This window comes from Oncorhynchus tshawytscha, linkage group LG08 (assembly GCF_018296145.1).
Source record: "Oncorhynchus tshawytscha isolate Ot180627B linkage group LG08, Otsh_v2.0, whole genome shotgun sequence".
NCBI lineage: Eukaryota > Metazoa > Chordata > Actinopteri > Salmoniformes > Salmonidae > Oncorhynchus > Oncorhynchus tshawytscha.
In genome coordinates, this window is record NC_056436.1 from 30,808,553 (window position 1) to 30,827,317 (window position 18,765).

The following is an 18,765-nucleotide window of genomic DNA, read 5'->3' on the forward strand; positions in this document are numbered from 1 at the left end:
TTGAACACACACACACCTCACTCCCCTTGGCTTCCATGGCAAACCGCACAGGAACCTTTCCCCAATAGAATCTTTCCCCCACAGGAACCACACCTGTTGGCATTCTCACAAACAATTGCAACATTGTTTCAATAATATATAGAACTTTTCTTGCAGCTCTGGTATATAATAATAAGCTTTTTTGAGGCCTTGCTCACAATTCAATCTGTGGCAGCACAATGACCAGACAATATACTGTATGTGAGGCTCTTGAACATATCTTTGATCATGACACTGGTATATTCTGTGTATTCTGTGATAAATAGCACAATATGTTTCAATATATACAATCTCTGAGTATTTGTTATAGTCAAAATAATCCATACATTATGCTTTTTTTTTACTCAAAAACGAGTCGTATGAGCTCAGGTCAATGAGGCCTACTGGCCATAAATAGCAAATAGAAGTTCAAAACATATAATGTTCACAAGAACGTAAGTTGAAACAAAGATCTAACCCAACATTAGGTGATTATATATGTATTATTATGGATTTATAATCAGCTATAATGGGGCGGTCATTTTGGACCGGGAACACAGAATGAATTAACATGAAACGAACACAGCAGGAGGGTTAAGATGATCCGTGATGTGTATGTTAGCATCTGAAATATGCTAGTGTTTAGTTGCTATCCAATCCTTTTGTACATAGCATGTCTATGCATTTAACCTCTTTGACAAGTTGGGCTCCAAACCCAGGAAGCAATTGAGACAGCATGCTTGCCCAACATATTTCATCTTTATAAGAGAATGCCTCTAATAAGTGAATGTACTGTTCCAGCTGTTTTGACTGTGGATAACTCTGTGGTGGACTTGGAGACCATCGAGGCTTTATATGAAAATGTGAGTATTCAGAAGTGTGTTGTAAAGTCATCGCAACAGCATGAGAGAAATGTGAGATGACAAACTCCTTTTTAAAGGTCCAATGCAGCTGTTTTTATCACAATATCAAATCATTTATGGTAACAATTAAGTTCCTTACTGTGATTGTTTTCAATTAAAATAGTCAAAAATAATTCTGCGATGACTGTCTGTGAGTGGTCTGAGTGGGGAGGGGAAATCTGAAAATTAGATCTTATTGGCAGAGAGGTTTGAACTCTCTTTCTAATTGGTCTATTAACTAATTTACCACCAAAATTTCCTGTCGTCTTTTCAAAAAGCCCTTACACTAAAAGGGTATTATCATCATGTTCACCATTTCATACTATTATTCCAACTTCATAGTGTGGAAATATATATAAAACACAGGAAAATAACGTTTTTGACCACACTGGGCCATTAAGTATTTTTCTCCGCATGCTTTTGTTAAACTACACCAGTGCTCCTTAACATCTGCTAGCCTACAGCTCATTTCTCAGTGATATCACACTCAACATTTGTCTATTGCTATTCTGTCTTGTTTTGCGTTGACTATGTCTAAATCGTTCATTGTTACAGCTCTATTGTTGTCCTCTAACCTGTCCTGTTTGTGTGTGATCACAGAGGGCCACTAGTGACGAGCTGCAGAAGATCAAAAAACACTATGAAACATCCAAGGAGGATGAGGTGAAGCTACTGGACAAGCCTGAACAGTATGAGTACTTCTCCAGCACCCAAGGGTTCAGGGAGATGGGTAGTAGAACACTGGACCCTGACTTCTACTGCAGTCAGAGAACTACAACCTCATACACACAGAAAACCATCCCCTCCTGTGAATTCAACACGTCAACACAATTTCAGAGGCTACTTTGATTTTGGCTGAGAGTTTTTTTTTAGAAATGCATCATGTGGTTTCTAATGTGTACAGCCAGAGACAAACAGTTTGATTATGAAACACTTTGGTCTCTGGCAGCCTGAGGCTCACTCGTCATATCGAGTGGTTCTTTAGAGCCAAACCATTATAGGGAGATATTTAACATAAACATAACTTAGAAAAGGTGGCATCAATTTTGTGTTTATTTCTCTTTTAATAAGTAAATAAACCAAGCTCCTTATTGTTACTCAGACTGTAAATATTTGTTCCTGGTCTGTTTGCAACCTCCATGATCTGAAAGCTCCATAGCTGTCTGACTGACTCGAAACACGTGCATGTTTGCGTGTGTGTTGCATGTTTGTGTGTCTTACACAGTGTGTGTGTGTGTGTGTGTGTGTGTGTGTGTGTGTGTTTGTGTGTGTGTGTGTGTGTGTGTTCACATGTGTGTCTCTGAGTGAACGAGAGAGTTAGACGGCTGCTGGCTCTCAGGGAGGCGTCTCTCCCATGGGGGTTAAACGTAGCTGGCCTGTTAATGACTTGTCACTGTGGGGTTGAGGGCCATGTTTGAACAGAGCTGTCACTAGACTGTGAGTCATACCCACTCAGTGTCTGCCTCCATCAGCAGCCTGATCCCACAGGATATTACTGCTCTCCTCGGATATGTCCCTGTTTACATGAGTCGGCCTGATGCTCCCTTTGATCAATCAGCGCTCTGGCCCTCCTTCAGTTGACCCTGGACCTATCAAACTATCAGAGCAGGACGACTCATGACTATCAGCTGCTAGTTAAAAGCTATACTGACTCAGCCGTGTGTGTGTGGAAGCAGCACAGCCAAGGATTAAAAATAGTTCTTCCTGTTGGACATTTAGTTTAATTTTGTCATAACACATTATTTCCTCTTGTGCAGGTTCTTGTATGAACTCTCCCAGATTCCAGACTTCTCTGGCCGGTCCCACTGCATCATATTCCAGTCTATCTTCCTCGACTCCATGTCCTCCATCCACCGCAAAGTAGAAATAGTCTCCACCGTGAGCAAAGTAAGACTGGACATGACTTCAATCTTGGTTTGTTATTGTATGAGCTTATAACATGCTGACCGTGTGTGTGTGTGTGTCAGGATCTGCTAGACTGTAGCAGTGTGAAGGATGTGATAGGGCTGGTCCTAGCCTTTGGGAACTACATGAACGGAGGCAACAGGACGCGAGGTCAAGCTGATGGCTTTGGCCTGGAGATCCTGCCCAAACTGAAGGACGTCAAGAGCAGGGTACACTCATCACACATGAACACGTATTATACTGGTTTTATCTACAGTATACTTCCTGTCTGACCTTTGTATCTTTTAGGACAATCGTATCAGTCTGGTGGATTATGTGGTTGCATACTATCTGCGCAATTTCGACGAGGTACAATATTTATGAACACATTATCTACAATGGACTAAAAGCTAACGACTTCTGGATTTTCCTCATGTTTTGCCATTTATGGGTTGTTTGTTGGTTTACAGCACGCAGGAACAGACAAGAGTGCATTCCCACTTCCTGAACCACAGGATTTCTTCCTGGCCGCTCAGGTCAAGTTTGAAGACCTCACAAAGGACATGAGGAAGCTGAAGAGAGACCTGACTGGTAAGATGTGTTATTTCACTCTTTTATAATCAACTCACAGAACACCACCAGGCATTCAGATAGGCATCCTGACCTGTATGTAGTAGGATCCTTATTGTAGATTCTGTCTTCTCCCGTGTTTCAGGATAGATTCAGGATCTCAGATGCTCTGAAACACCTTTTCCTTAACAGGCATGACATCATCACTCTTGAATGTCCCCCAGCCCTGATCATGCTCGCTGCTCTTATGTGAGAACTGTCTTCATATTGGCCAAAGCAAGACTATCTCTCTGAAATGTTTACAGATGATACGAAAGCTGGGTGTAAATGCAGTAAATGTGCAACACTCTCATGAGAAACGTGTTCATGTAGCTGGTATCAGGGGCTCGGTGCTCGCCGGCATGGTCCGCCCAGTTCGCCAAGCAGCTAGTCAGTAAACGAGCAACACTCTCATGAGAAACGTGTTCATGTGGCTGGTATCAGGGGCTCGGTGCTCGCCGGCATGGTCCGCCCAGTTCGCCAGGCTGCTAGTCAGTAAACGAGCAACACTCTCATGAGAAACGTGTTCATGTGGCTGGTATCAGAGGCTCAGTGCTCGCCGGCATGGTCCGCCCAGTTTGCCAGGCAGCTAGTCAGTTAGCCAGGGACTCAGCCAGCCAGCCAGTCAGTCAGTGGTCCGCTGGGCCATCCAGGGGTTAAAGGCATGGCACCCCCAGCGCCCTGGTGTCTGTGATTATTTAAATCAACCAATAATATGGCATATGAAAGCAATTAGATATGCTCTCCACTCTCCCCTCCTTGTGCAGATTGCTGTTAAACCCTGATCCTCTCTGACCTGGGGGAAAAATACTAAGTCTACAAAAGAGCCCCAGACCCACCTCAAGCTGTCACTCATTTATTAGGAAAAATGGAAGACCTAAACACAATAAATGTAACATAAGGGCCCTCTTATTTGATCTCTACTGCAGGAAAAAAATGTTACAGTCTCACCCGGGAGTCCTCGGGGTATTGGCAGGGAGCAGTGAGCGTGAATTCTCAGTGTTTGGTGAGGTCCACCTATGACTCCCATTTTTATCCTCCCCATCAGCCGCCAGGAATAAATATTTATGCTGCACTATTATAAACCACCCTAAAGAAACCAAATGGTCTTAATTATATCAGATGACTTCCATTCACATCTTAATTGTGTCTAACACATTCGAGAGTCGAGAGTGTACTGCTGAAAGGAGAGGAGATTAGCGGGGCTAGGGAGCCTCATGATGACTCCTGTTTTGCCCTCCTCTTTGATGCCTTGGTAAGGTTCAGGGATGTTCAAGCTATATATTTTTCTCTCCATATCGCTCTTCCCCAGAGTGAGGCTCTCCTAAGTAGCCAAGCAGATGTATGTCTGTGCGTGTCTGGTCCGAGACGATGCACGGGAGCAGGTCAGACTCCGTGGCCTGGCGGCTGCCCTCTCCTCCACTCCACCGTGCAGAAACATGATCCTCATTTGATCTGCCTTCCTGTTTGGGCAGGAGGTGATGACCTCTCTCTGGGTCTCTTTCTGGGGATGGGGGGGGAGTGCTAGGATCCATCCATCCCTTCTCTCCTTCACAAGGAGCAATGCTACTGTAGACTAATACCTGCATGTTGCACTGTGTTTTCTCTAGTGTCTTCTGAGGCTTTCAGTTCAGTGTGTCCACAGAGGTGCCTGTCCCTTTATATGTGTCCACAGAGGTGCCTGTCCATTCCTATCAGTCCAGAGCGGTACCTGTCCCTTTCTTTGTGTCCACAGAGTTTCCTGCCCCTTTCTATGTGTCCACAGAGGTGCATGTCCCTTTATATATGTCCACAAAGGTGCCTGTCCATTTCTATGTGTCCACAGAGGTGCATGTCCCTTTATATATGTCCACAAAGGTGCCTGTCAATTTCTATGTGTCCACAGAGGTGTCTGTCCATTTCTATATGTCCACAAAGGTGCCTGTCCATTTCTATGTGTCCACAGAGGTGCCTGTCCATTTCTATATGTCCACAAAGGTGCCTGTCCATTTCTATATGTCCACAAAGGTGCCTGTCCATTTCTATGTGTCCACAGAGGTGCCTGTCCCTTTGGGGGCTACAGTACATGTAGATGTTCCTGGAGAGTATCCTTAGTTCACCCAGTCCCAGGGATTTAGGTGGGGACAGAGTGGGACCTTTCCTCCCATCAGGGCTAGCGGAGGCCGCGGCCACTTAAAGCTCTCTTTAACTGCTGGGTAATTGGGGTGGACAGTGAGGCAGGGACGCTACTGAATGAAATAGTATCAAATAAAATAGAACAGTCAGAGCTCATTTGCTGCCCAGGGGAGTTTAGTGTTTCACAGAAGGCCTGTGAGGGGTTAGGCATTCATCACCATGGCAAATCAGACAGTGTCTTTACTTTAAATGCCCCTTAATGTCAGGTCGAGGCAAGGCCTTTACCCTGAAGCCTGTTTTACGACAGAGGCTCCGGTTGGAATTCCATGTGTGGAGTCGTTGGGGTAGAGTACCGCCACCTCTCCTCCCCACATAACAGTTAAATATAGGCTCCTCAGCTTGCTGAAAGAGGCGGCAGGGTAGCCTAGTTGTTAGAGCGTTGGACTAGTAACCGAAAGGTTGCAAGTTCGAATCCCTGAGCTGACAAGGTACAAATCTGTCGTTCTGCCCCTGAACAGGCAGTTAAACCCACTGTTCCTAGGCTGTTCCTAGGCCGTCATTGAAAATAAGAATTTGTTCCTAACTGACTTGTCTAGTAAAATAAAGGTTAAAAAAAAGGTGCAAGATGCAAGGAACATGCAGAGGGTAGAGAATACATATTTTGTAAAAAAAAAAGTGGGTATCTATAAAATTACTATATTTAGAATTTAAGTCTATCAAATAACATTGCCTGCATCATTTCTAACCCCCCTCCCCCCTGGTTGGAGCACTTGGTGGAAAATATTATATTCTATATACAGTACCAGTCAAAACTTTGGACACACCTACTCATTCCAGGGTTTTTCTTTCTTTTTACTATTTTATACATTGTAGAATAATAGTGAAGACATTAAAACTATGAAATAACATGTAGTAACCAAAAAATTTTAAACAAATCAAAATATATTTTATATTTGAGATTCTTCAAAGTAGCCACGCTTTGCCTTGATGACCGCTTTGCACACTCTTTGCATTCTCTTAACCAGCTTCATGATGAATGCTTTTCCAACAGTCTTCAAGGAGTTCCCACATATGCTGAGCACTTGTTGGCTGCATTTCCTTCAGTCTGCAGTCCAACTCTTCCCAAACCATCTCAATTGGTTTGAGGTTGGGTGAATGTGGAGCCCAGGTCATCTAATGCAGCACTCCATAACTCTTCTTCTTGGTCAGATAGCCCTTACACAGCCTGGAGGTGTGTTGGGTCATTGTCCTTTTGAAAAACATATGATAGTCTACCTAGGACATTGCAGTATTTTGTTTTTTATGTGTTATCTCTTACGTTATTAGCCCAGGAAATGTTTTGTGTTGTCACGTCCTGACCATAGAGAGCTATTGTTTCTCTATGGTGAAGTGGGTCAGGGCATGACTGGGGGTGATCTAGTTTATTTAGTTCTATGTGGTGTCCTAGTTCATTTTCGATGTTGGTGATTTGTATGATTCCCAATCAGAAGCAGCTGCTAATCGTTGTCTCTAATTGGGGATCATATTTAAGTAGCTGTTTTTCCCACCTGTGTTTATGGGATATTGTTTTGAGTTAGTGCACATAGCATCTCTGTAGTCACGGTTCGTTGTTAGTTTATTGTTTATTTATTTTTGTATTTGCTTAGTTTCACTTTCTAATAAATAATGTGGAACTCAACATTCGCTGCACCTTGGTCCGTTTCTACAAACGATTGTGACATATGTTATTGTAACGGTTTTCTTCTGGGGAAAGAGAGGCGGATCAAAATGCAGCGTGGTTAGTTTTGTACATCTTTAATAAAGATGAAAGTACAACAATCTACAAAACAAGAACCGTGAAAAAACCAAAACAGTCCTATCTGGTGCCACAAACACAAAGATAGGAACAATCACCCACAAAACCCAACACAAAACAGGCTACCTAAATATGGTTCCCAATCAGAGACAATGACTAACACCTGCCTCTGATTGAGAACCATATCAGGCCAAACATAGAAATAGACAAACCAGACACACAACATAGAATGCCCACCCAGCTCACGTCCTGACCAACACTAAAACAAGGAAAACACACACGAACGATGGTCAGAACGTGACAGTTATTACATACAGTCTGGAATAACTTTTGGACATAGCTTCCGAGTATATTACTCGCTAATGTTCAGTCTCTGGATAATAAAGTTGACAAGCTCAGGGCAAGGATTTCCTTCCAGTGAGACATCAGGGATTGTAACATACTCTGTTTCACAGAAACATGGCTCTTTCGAGATATACTGTATGAGTCCGTTCAACCCGTTGGTTTCTCAGTTTATCGCGCAGACAGGAATAAATATCTCTCTGGGAAGAAGAAGGGTGGGGTGTATGTTTCATGATTAATTACTCATGATGTTGTGATAACATACAGGAACTCAAGTCCTTTTGTTCAACCGACCTGCAATACCTCACATACCTTCGGTCATAGTCACAGCCGTGTATATTCCCCCTCAAGCCGATACCACGACGGCCCTCGAAGAACTTCACTTGACTTTATGCAAACTGGAAACCACATATCTTGATGCCACATTTATTGTAGGCCGGGATTTTAACAAAGAAAATTTGAGGAAAACATTACCAATGTTTTATCAACATATTGACTGTAGTACTCACACTGCTAAAACACTCAACCACTGCTATTCCAACTTCCAGGATGCCTACAAGGCCCTTCCCCACCCTCTCTTCGGCAAATCTGATCACGACTAGATTTTGCTCCTCCCTTCCTATAGGCAGAAACTCAAACAGGAAGTACCCGTGCTAAGGGCTATTCAACGCTGGTCTGACCAATCGGAATCCACACTTCAAGATTGTTTTGGTCACGCGGACTGGGATATGTTCCGGGTAGCCTCCGAGAACAACAAAGACGAATATACTGAGACAGTGACTGAGTTAATCAGGAAGTGTATAGGGGATGTTGTACCCATTGTGACTATTACAACCTACCCTATTCAGAAACCGTGGGTAGATGGCAGCATTCATGCAAAACTGAAAGTGCGAACCATCGCATTTAACCATGGCAAGGTGACTGGGAATATGGCTGAATACAATCAGTGTAGTTATTCCCTCCGTAAGGCAATCAAACAGGCAAAATGGCAGTTTAGAGACAAAGTGGAGTTGCAATTCAACGGCTCAGTCACGAGACAATCATGGACTATAAAGGGAAAAGCCGCCACGTGGTGGACACCGACATCATGTTTCATGCTAAACACCTTCTTTGCCCATTTTGAGGATAACACAGTACCACCGACACGGCCATCTACCAAGGACTGTAGGCTCTCCTTCTCCGTGGCTGACGTGAGTAAGACATTTAAGTGTGTTAACCCTCGCAAGGCTGCCAGCCCAGACGGCATCCCTAGCCTCGTCCTCAGAGCATAACGCTGGCTGGAGTGTTTATGGACATATTCTCCCTATCCTAGTCGGTTGTCCCCACATGCTTCAAGATGTCCACCATTGTTCCTGTACCCAAGAAAGCAAAGGTAACTTAACTAAATGACTATCGCCCATAGCACTCACTTCTGTCATCATGAAGTGCTTTGAGAGACTAGTAAAGGATACTTTCCCCTCTACCTTACCTGTCCCTCTAGACCCACTTCAATTTGCTTACTGCCCCAACAGACCCACAGATGATGCAATCGCCATCACACTGCACACTGTCCTATCCCATCTGGACAAGAGGAAAACCTATGTAAGAATGCTGTTCATTGACTATAGCTCAGCATTCAACACCATCGTACCCTTCAAGCTCATCATTAAGCTTGAGTCCCTAGGTCTGAACCCCGTCCTGTGCAACTGGGTCCTGGACTTCCTGACGGGCTGCCCCCAGGTGGTGAAGGTAGGAACAACACCTCCACTTCATTGATCCTCAACACTGGGGCCCCACAAGGATGCGTTCTGTACTCCCTGTTCACCCATGACTGTGTGGCCATGCACGCCTCCAACTCAATCATCAAGTTTGCAGACGACGCAACAGTTGTAGGCCTGATTTCCAACAATGACGAGACAGCCTAAAGGGAGGAGGTGAGGGCCCTGGTTGCCAGGAAAATAACCTCTCACCCAACATCAACAAAACAAAGGAGCTGATCGTGGACTTCAGGAAACAGCAGAGGGAGCACCCCCTATCAACGTCAACAGGACCGCACTGGAGAAGGTAGAAAGCTTCAAGTTCCTCGGTGTACACATCACTGACAAACTGAAATTACTTGGCACCTAAAACCCTCACAAACTTTTACAGATGCACAATAGAGAGCTTTCTCTAAACACGTGTATGTGACAAATACATTTGATTTGATTTGATTAGCTCATGTTTCTTGGCCCAAGCAAGTCTCTTCTTCTTATTGGTGTCTTTTTAGTAGTGATTTCTTTGCTGCAATTTGACCATAAAGGCCTGATTCAAGCACTCTTCTCTGAACAGTTGATGTTGAGATGTGTCTGTCACTTAAATTTATTTGGGCTGCAATCTGAGGTGCAGTTAACTCTAATGAACGCATCCTCTGTAGCAGAGGTAACTGAGTCCCCATGAGAAACAGTCTCATTTTAGCGCTTGATGTTTTTGCGACTGCACTCGAAGAAACTGTCAAAGTTCTTGACATTTTCCGGATTGACTGACCTTCATGTCTTAAAATAATGATGGACTCATTTCTCTTTGCTTATTTGAGCTGTTCTTGCCATAATATGGACTTGGTATTTTACCAAATTGGGTTATCTTCTGTATACAACCCCTACCTTGTCACAACACACCAAACTGTCTCAAATGCATTAAGAAGGAAAGAAATTCCAGGCCTCCCGAGTGGCGCAGGGGTCTTAGGCACTGCATCGCAGTGCTAGCTGTGTCACTAGAGAGTCTGTGTTCGAGTCCAGTGTCGTGTCTTTGGCATCATTAAACTGAAGACTGTTATTTTATCAAATCAATTCTCTGTAATTATTATTACGTGATTAACTAATCAGGTAAATATGAATTAACTAGGAAATCGGGACACGAAGGAAAATATTCGGATTACAAAGTTATAATTTTCCTAATATAACGTTCAGATATTTTAATATCTGATCAATTAGTCTTCTAATTAATAAGTTATTCTTTACCTCACGTTAGTCTCATTCCAAATGTTGTAAATTGTTGGTCATCTGCACAAACCCAGTCTTCACGATGAGTCATCCATACATCAATTGTCTCAATCATTTATTTATTAACTAACTAAATAATCACAGAAATGCACATACAAACAAACAAACAAAGTAGATATGGTTACAAGGAAATGATAGGGGATGTGCCCTAGTGGGCTAAACCAGTATTAAGGCTTGGTGGACAAAAGGGAAGTGGGTGTAGACTTCGAAAGGTGGGAATTACGCAAATGAATCACTACACACTTGATAATCATATTAATTTAAATGCTAATCCTTTGCACACTAAACATTTGTTTAACACTTTTTTGATAACTACATGATTCCATATTTGTTATTCATAGTTTTGATGTCACCACTATTATTTTACAATGTAGAAAATAGAAAAATAAAGAAAAACCCTTGAATGAGTAGGTGTGTCCAAACTTTTGACTGGTACTGTATATATATATATATATATATAGATTGTTACGTTACAGCCTTATTCTAAAATTGATTAAATACATGTTTTTCCTCAGCAGTCTACACACAATGCCCAATAGATGTAGATATTTTTGCAAATGTTTTAAAAATATAAAGGTGCTCAGGTGCATCCTGTTTCTGTTGATCATCACAATGTCATTGGAGTCTACCTGTGGTAAATTCAATTGATTGGACACGATTTGGAAAGGAACACACCAGTCTACAGTGCCTTGCGAAAGTATTCGGCCCCCTTGAACTTTGCGACCTTTTGCCACATTTTAGGCTTCAAACATAAAGATATAAAACTGTCTTTTTTTGTGAAGAATCAACAACAAGTGGGACACAATCATGAAGTGGAACGAAATTTATTGGATATTTCAAACTTTTTTAACAAATCAAAAACTGAAAAATTGGGCATGCAAAATTATTCAGCCCCCTTAAGTTAATACTTTGTAGTGCCACCTTTTGCTGCGATTACAGCTGTAAGTTGCTTGGGGTATGTCTCTATCAGTTTTGCACATCGAGAGACTGAAATTTTTTCCCATTCCTCCTTGCAAAACAGCTCGAGCTCAGTGAGGTTGGATGGAGAGCATTTGTGAACAGCAGTTTTCAGTTCTTTCCACAGATTCTCGATTGGATTCAGGTCTGGACTTTGACTTTGCCATTCTAACACCTGGATATGTTTATTTTTGAACCATTCCATTGTAGATTTTGCTTTATGTTTTGGATCATTGTCTTGTTGGAAGACAAATCTCCGTCCCAGTCTCAGGTCTTTTGCAGACTCCATCAGGTTTTCTTCCAGAATGGTCCTGTATTTGGCTCCATCCATCTTCCCATCAATTTTAACCATCTTCCCTGTCCCTGCTGAAGAAAAGCAGGCCCAAACCATGATGCTGCCACCACCATGTTTGACAGTGGGGATGGTGTGTTCAGGGTGATGAGCTGTGTTGCTTTTACGCCAAACATAACGTTTTGCATTGTTGCCAAAAAGTTCAATTTTGGTTTCATCTGACCAGAGCACCTTCTTCCACATGTTTGGTGTGTCTCCCAGGTGGCTTGTGGCAAACTTTAAACGACCCTTTTTATGGATATCTTTAAGAAATGGCTTTCTTCTTGCCACTCTTCCATAAAGGCCAGATTTGTGCAATATACGACTGATTGTTGTCCTATGGACAGAGTCTCCCACCTCAGCTGTAGATCTCTGCAGTTCATCCAGAGTGATCATGGGCCTCTTGGCTGCATCTCTGATCAGTCTTCTCCTTGTATGAGCTGAAAGTTTAGAGGGACGGCCAGGTGTTGGTAGATTTGCAGTGGTCTGATACTCCTTCCATTTCAATATTATCGCTTGCACAGTGCTCCTTGGGATGTTTAAAGCTTGGGAAATCTTTTTCTATCCAAATCCAGCTTTAAACTTCTTCACAACAGCATCTCGGACCTGCCTGGTGTGTTCCTTGTTCTTGATGATGCTCTCTGCGCTTTTAACGGACCTCTGAGACTATCACAGTGCAGGTGCATTTATACGGAGACTTGATTACACACAGGTGGATTGTATTTATCATCATTAGTCATTTAGGTCAACATTGGCTCATTCAGAGATCCTCACTGAACTTCTGGAGAGAGTTTGCTGCACTGAAAGTAAAGGGGCTGAATAATTTTGCACGGCCAATTTTTCAGTTTTTGATTTGTTAAAAAAGTTTGAAATATCCAATAAATGTCGTTCCACTTCATGATTGTGTCCCACTTGTTGTTGATTCTTCACAAAAAAATCCAGTTTTATATCTTTATGTTTGAAGCCTGAAATGTGGCAAAAGGTCACAAAGTTCAAGGGGGCCGAATACTTTCGCAAGGCACTGTATATAAGTTCCCACAGTTGACAGTGCATTTCACAGCAAAACCAAGCCATGAGGTCGAAGGAATTGTCAGTAGAGCTCCGAGACAGGATTGTGTTGAAGCACAGTTCTGGGGAAGGGTACCAAAACATTTCTGCATCATTAAATGTCCCCAAGAACACAGTGGCTTCCACCATTCTTAAATGGAAGAAGTTTAGAACCACCAAGACTATTCCTAGAGTTGGCCGCCCTGCCAAACTGAGTAATCGGGGGAGAAGAGCCTTGGTCAGGGAGGTGACCAAGTACATGATGGGCACTCTGACAGAGCTCTAGAGTTCCTCTGTGGAGATGGGAGACCCTTCCAGAAGGACAAGCATCTCTGCAGCACTCCAGCAATTAGGCCTTTATGGTAGAGTGGCCAGACTGAAGCCACTCCTCAGTAAAAGGCACTTGACAGCCCGATTGGAATTTGCCAAAAGTCACCTAAAGACTCTCAGACCATGAGAAACAAGATTCTCTGGTCTGATGAATCCAAGATTGAACTCTTTGGCCTGAATGCCAAGCGTCACGTCTGGAGGAAACCTGGCACCACCCCTATGGTGAAGCACGGTGGTGGCAGCATCATGCTGTGGGGATGAGGTAAAGTTGAGCGGAGCAAAGTACAGAGAGATCCTTGATGACAACCTGCTCCAGAGCGCTCAGGACCTCACACTGGGGTGAAGGTTCACGTTCCAACAAGACAACGACCCTAAACACACAGCCAAGACAACTCAGGAGTGGCTTCGGAACAAGTCTCTGAATGTCTTTGAGTGGCCTAGCCAGAGCCTGGACTTGAAGCCGATCGAACATCTCTGGAGAGACCTGAAAACCTGACAGAGCTTGAGAGGATATGCAGAGAGGAATGGGAGAAACTTCCCAAATACAGGTGTGCCAAACTTGTAGCGTCATACCCAAGAAGACTCAAGGCTGTAATCGCTGCCAAATGTGATTCAACAAAGTACTGAGTAAAGGGTCTGAATAGTCATGTTAATGTGATATTTCCGATTTATATTTGTCGTACATTTGCAAACATTTAAAAAAAAACGTTTTTGCTTCGTTATTATGGGGTATTGTGTGTAGATTTATGAGGATTTAAAAAAAAATCTATTTTAGAATGAGGCTGTAATGTAACAAGTCAAGGCGTCTGAATACTTTACGAATGCACTGTATATATACATTTTGTATGATTTCCTCAAACTATGACCTCCCAAGCATTCCCTTACAGCAGAACAGAGCTCAGTGGTGCACTCTAGCTGACTCCCTGAACCTTGGAGAACCGTGTCTTACAACAAATATTAGTTTCCAGGACTGTGTGTACACAGTATGTCAGCATTGTGTTCTCAGACAGGCTCTGTAGGAGGTGGGCCAGGGTTGGATTCCTGATTTGTCCAGGCTGATAGAGATAGATTTATCTTAGGGGGAGGAGCAGTGTCTTACTGTACCTTTACAATAAGCCTCATGGCTGGCCCCATGTAGCCTTGGTTATAGCAGGGCTCTTGCCTGGATGGGAGGGAGGTGGAAGCTGGGAGCCTGACAGTGCACTGGGATTGTATATAATTGTGGATTAGAGAGAGATTTGTGCTTTAGAGCTGATGGAAAATGATCCAGTGCCTGGTGTAGATAACACTGATCTGTCAGGCCAGATCACGGACAAGACTAACCTCTCTCTTCCTACGAGAAAATAGTTTCCAAAGCATTCATGCTTGATGGGCAAAAACACTATGTCGTGTATGTATATCTGTAGGAGTTTTTTTAAATTGTCAGTAATGCTTAGAAATAAAGTGCACAGCAAAATCAACATGAATCTTTAATTGAAGTGAGTTTTAGCAGTAGAACATTGAGAACATAAACCTTTTTCTATATGGCAGTCAATTATGTAGAGCTCCATGATTATCCAAGACAGTTTGTGTTTATAATGTTTTGTTTTCCAAACATCCCAGGGTCTACAGAATAATGTGGCATTGTCTTGATGTCCTAACATTTCCCTGTAGCTTTGGGCAAGCCATTGGTTAATGTGGAGGAATTCATGGTTCATTTATTACATCAAAGTGACAAGCTTGACTAACCGCGTTTGCCATGTCTCGGAGCAGAAGTCAGACTCTGTCTTTTCATGTTAGCTCCTTCCCCATATTACAGTACAGTAACATACCTTATATGATGCAATACTCTGGCATACCAGCTAGCCCAGTGTCCTTACAGACAGCATGTAGTGGGTGTGCTTCCTGTGTACATACTCTGTAGACGTCATGTATCCATGCCTTACTACAGTATTAACAACAAGCAGTTTGTGTCTGGCAACCCTTGATTATATGGCCATCAAATCATCCTACCATCATATCTGTCTTATGTCACCTCTCTAAATCCAAATAAACCTGCATGGACATCACAGATGATAAGGTTTTGAACTAGATCCCTCTACATGTATTTGGATACTGAGAATATGTGTGGGCATTTCATGTATTGCTTACAGTTCATGATGAGTAATTCTGTAAATTAAGATACATTTTATCTTGATTTACACATAGATATCAGTCACTTTCCACAATAATGCTGAATCCACTGTCTGTATGTGGGCTGACCCTGGCTGGAAATGGTAGGGAGCTTCTGTCTGTCTCCCAGCTTGCAGCATTGTGTCTGTGGTGGGAGACAGGTCCCCTGTGACCTGGTGACTGGACAGAAAGCCAGACAGGACAAACAACGCTGACGGTAGCAGTGCGGTCCGCTTCTGTCTGACCATGACGTGACAGTCTTTTGCGACAAAGTTTTTTCCTCTGAAAGAAGAGCCTCAAGTGAAGTCTCTCTCTCTCTCTCTCTCTCTCTCTCTCTCTCTCTCTCTCTCCCTCTCTCTTTCTCCTCCCTCACCCTCTCTTTCCCCTTCTCTCAACTCTCTCTCTCTGCTGCTGTGCCCACAGGGAAACTGATATGGTTGTTTGGGCACAGAGAGCCCAAATGAACACTCACTGGCCAATTAGAGAACAGCATGAACATATTTACAGAGCAGGCAGAGCAGGCTTCAGTTGGCCTGTTACACTGTAATACTACTGCTACCCTGTAATAGTACTGTTACACTGTAATACTACTGTTAAACTGTAATGCTACTGTTAAACTGAAATACTACTGTTAAGCGGTAATACACACTGTTAAACTGTAATACCTCTGTTCAACTATAATATTAGTGTTAAACTGTAATACTACTGTTAAACTGTAATACTACTGTTAAGCGGTAATACTACTGTTACACTGTAATACTACTGTTACACTGTAATACTACTGTTAAACTGTAATTCTTCTGTTAAACAGTAATACTACTGTTACACTGTAATAATACTGTTAAACTGTAATAGTACTGTTAAACAGTATATCCCCAGGTGACTTCTGCATTAGAAAGAGCTCACTCCCTTCTCCTCTGCCTCCTCCTCTTCCTTCTACTAACCCTCCGTGATTATGCATTGTCACTGAAAGACAATGTCCTAAACCAGAGGCCCACTAGGGTTTTATTTCAAGCAGCTGCTGATGTTATTTGGTCTTCCTTCTTGTGGCCTACACTGTCTGGACCACATTTTGGAGGGGAGCCGCCTCTGAATTGTAGTCTTGCTGTTTTGAACACCCTTTACTGTGCCCACTTGAGACAGGGGGATTTTAATGTGTGATTGGAATAGTGTCTTTGCTTACTCAAGTAGTGTGCGGTAGTTCAAGTTGTCCCTCACCTTTCAAGAGCAACTTTTCCTCCGAACCTGGAAAAGGATAGTGGGTCACTGGGCATGTTCACCTGTTCTTAATACATCCCTCTTGATTGTTGTGGAAACCAGTGAACCAGTCTTAGACTCTGACCAAACAGTGTTCCTGTTGTGTTGTTAAGACATTAAGCGATGCAGTAATAACCAACGCAAGGTATTTATTGCACAGCTTTATGACTTACAGCTTTGAGGAAGTTATTTTGGCAGGCGGCTCTGTAGATATCATCCCATGTTGATTGTTAGGAGGAAATTAAATAGTTTGGCTCACGCTCCGTCAAGTCATCGGCCGTTTCTTTTGAGCCCGTGTGAGCTAGGTGGTTTGGCAGGACAACAAAGGCTCATCCAGAGCAAACAACAAACAAGGCTTCCACATTCAGCCGTCACCCACATGTACAGTCCCACTGGGAAAAGCCAGAACAGGACAGGGCAATCTACTGCCAGCATGTCAGCTCCCGAGTGGCGCAACGGTCTAAGGCACTGCATCTCAGTACTAGAGGAGTCACTGCAGACCCTGGTTCGATCCCAGGCTTTATCACAACCGGCCGTGATCGGAAGTCCCATAGGGCGGCGCACAATTGGCCCAGCGTCGTCCGGGTTAGGGGAGGGTTTGGCCGGGGTAGGCCATCAATGTAAAATAATAATTTGTTCTTGACTTGCCTGGTTAAATAAAGGTTAAATAAATAAAATAAAATTGTAATGTGGGGCCCCTTCGATACGGGTCGAGAGCCAGACCCGATCCCCTGGTGCGAACACCGGGGCCTCACTGCGGTGACGGTCTGCGGCCACTTTCTGGCGCACTGAAGATGGACATGAGCAGCGTCCCTGGGCACACACCAAGCATGAGGTAACATAAACCCTCACGTCCTTAGCTAAATTGGGCCACCAGTACTTGTCACTAAGACAGCGCACCGTCCGACCAATACCAGGAGGACCAGAGGAGGGTGACATATGGGCCCAATAGATTAGCCGGTCCCGGACAGCAGACGGAACGTACAGACGCCCAGCCGGACATTGAAGGGGAGCAGGCTCTGTACGCAACGCCTGCTCAATGTCTGTGTCCAGCTACCACACTACTGGTGCCACCAGGCAAGAGGCCGGGAGTATGGGAGTGGGATCCATGGGCCGCTCCTCTGTATCATACAGCCGGGACAATGCGCCTGCCTTAGCATTCTGAGAGCCTGGTCTGTATGAAAGGGTAAATACAAAACGGGTGAAAAACATGGCCCACCTTGCCTGGCGAGTGTTCAGTATCCTCGCCACCTGGATGTACTCCAGATTACGGTGGTCAGTCCAGTTGAGAAAAGGGTGTTTAGCCCCCTCAAGCCAATGTCTCCACGCCTTTAAGGCCTTGACCACAGCCAACAGCTCCCGGTCCCCCACATCATAGTTTTGCTCCGCCGGGGTGAGCTTCTTCGAGAAGATGGCACAGAGCTTCGGTGGCGTACCCGAGCGCTGAGAGAGCACCGCTCCTATCCCAGCCTCGGACGCGTCCATCTCCACTATGAATGCCAAAGAGGGATTCGGATGGGCCAGCATGGGAGCCAAGGTAAACAGAGCCCTCAGGTGACTAAAAGCCCTGTCCGCCTCAGCTGACCACTGCAAGCGCACCGGGCCCCCCTTCAGCAGTGAGATAATGGAGCTGGCACCTGAACAAAACCCCGGATAAACCTCCGGTAGTAGTTGGCAAACCCTAAGAACCGCTGCACCTCCTTGGCCGTGGTGGGAGTCGGCCAATTATGCACGGCTGCAATGCGGTCACTCTCCATCTCTACCTCTGACGTGGAAATGCGATACCCTAGGAAGGAGACAGACTGTTGGAAAAACAGGCATTTCTCCTTGACGTACAGGTCATGCTCCAACAGGCGACCAAGCACTCTTCGCACCAGGGACACATGCTCCAGGGACACAGCACGTGTAGCGGAGTATATCAAAATGTCATCAATATACACCACTAAACCCTGCCGTGCAGGTCCCTCGTTTACAAAGGCTTGGAAGACTGAGGGCACATTCATCAACCCG

The 18,765-nt window shown here is 44.0% G+C and overlaps 1 protein-coding gene across 3 annotated transcripts in view; it reads left to right on the plus strand.

The window, feature by feature from the left end:
* LOC112256658 (formin) overlaps positions 1-18,765 on the plus strand; it is a 106,625-nt gene that overhangs the window by 51,773 nt on the left and 36,087 nt on the right. For 2 of the 3 annotated variants that reach the window (XM_024430059.2, XM_024430058.2), the window contains 6 exons: positions 820-881; positions 1,521-1,609; positions 2,678-2,807; positions 2,888-3,034; positions 3,114-3,173; positions 3,275-3,395. In XM_024430059.2, coding sequence (XP_024285827.1) covers positions 820-881; positions 1,521-1,609; positions 2,678-2,807; positions 2,888-3,034; positions 3,114-3,173; positions 3,275-3,395 — 609 coding nt within the window. Of the gene's footprint in view, positions 1-819; positions 882-1,520; positions 1,610-2,677; positions 2,808-2,887; positions 3,035-3,113; positions 3,174-3,274; positions 3,396-18,765 lie in introns of those variants that run through there. The other variant, XR_006083883.1, reaches the window with a different exon arrangement.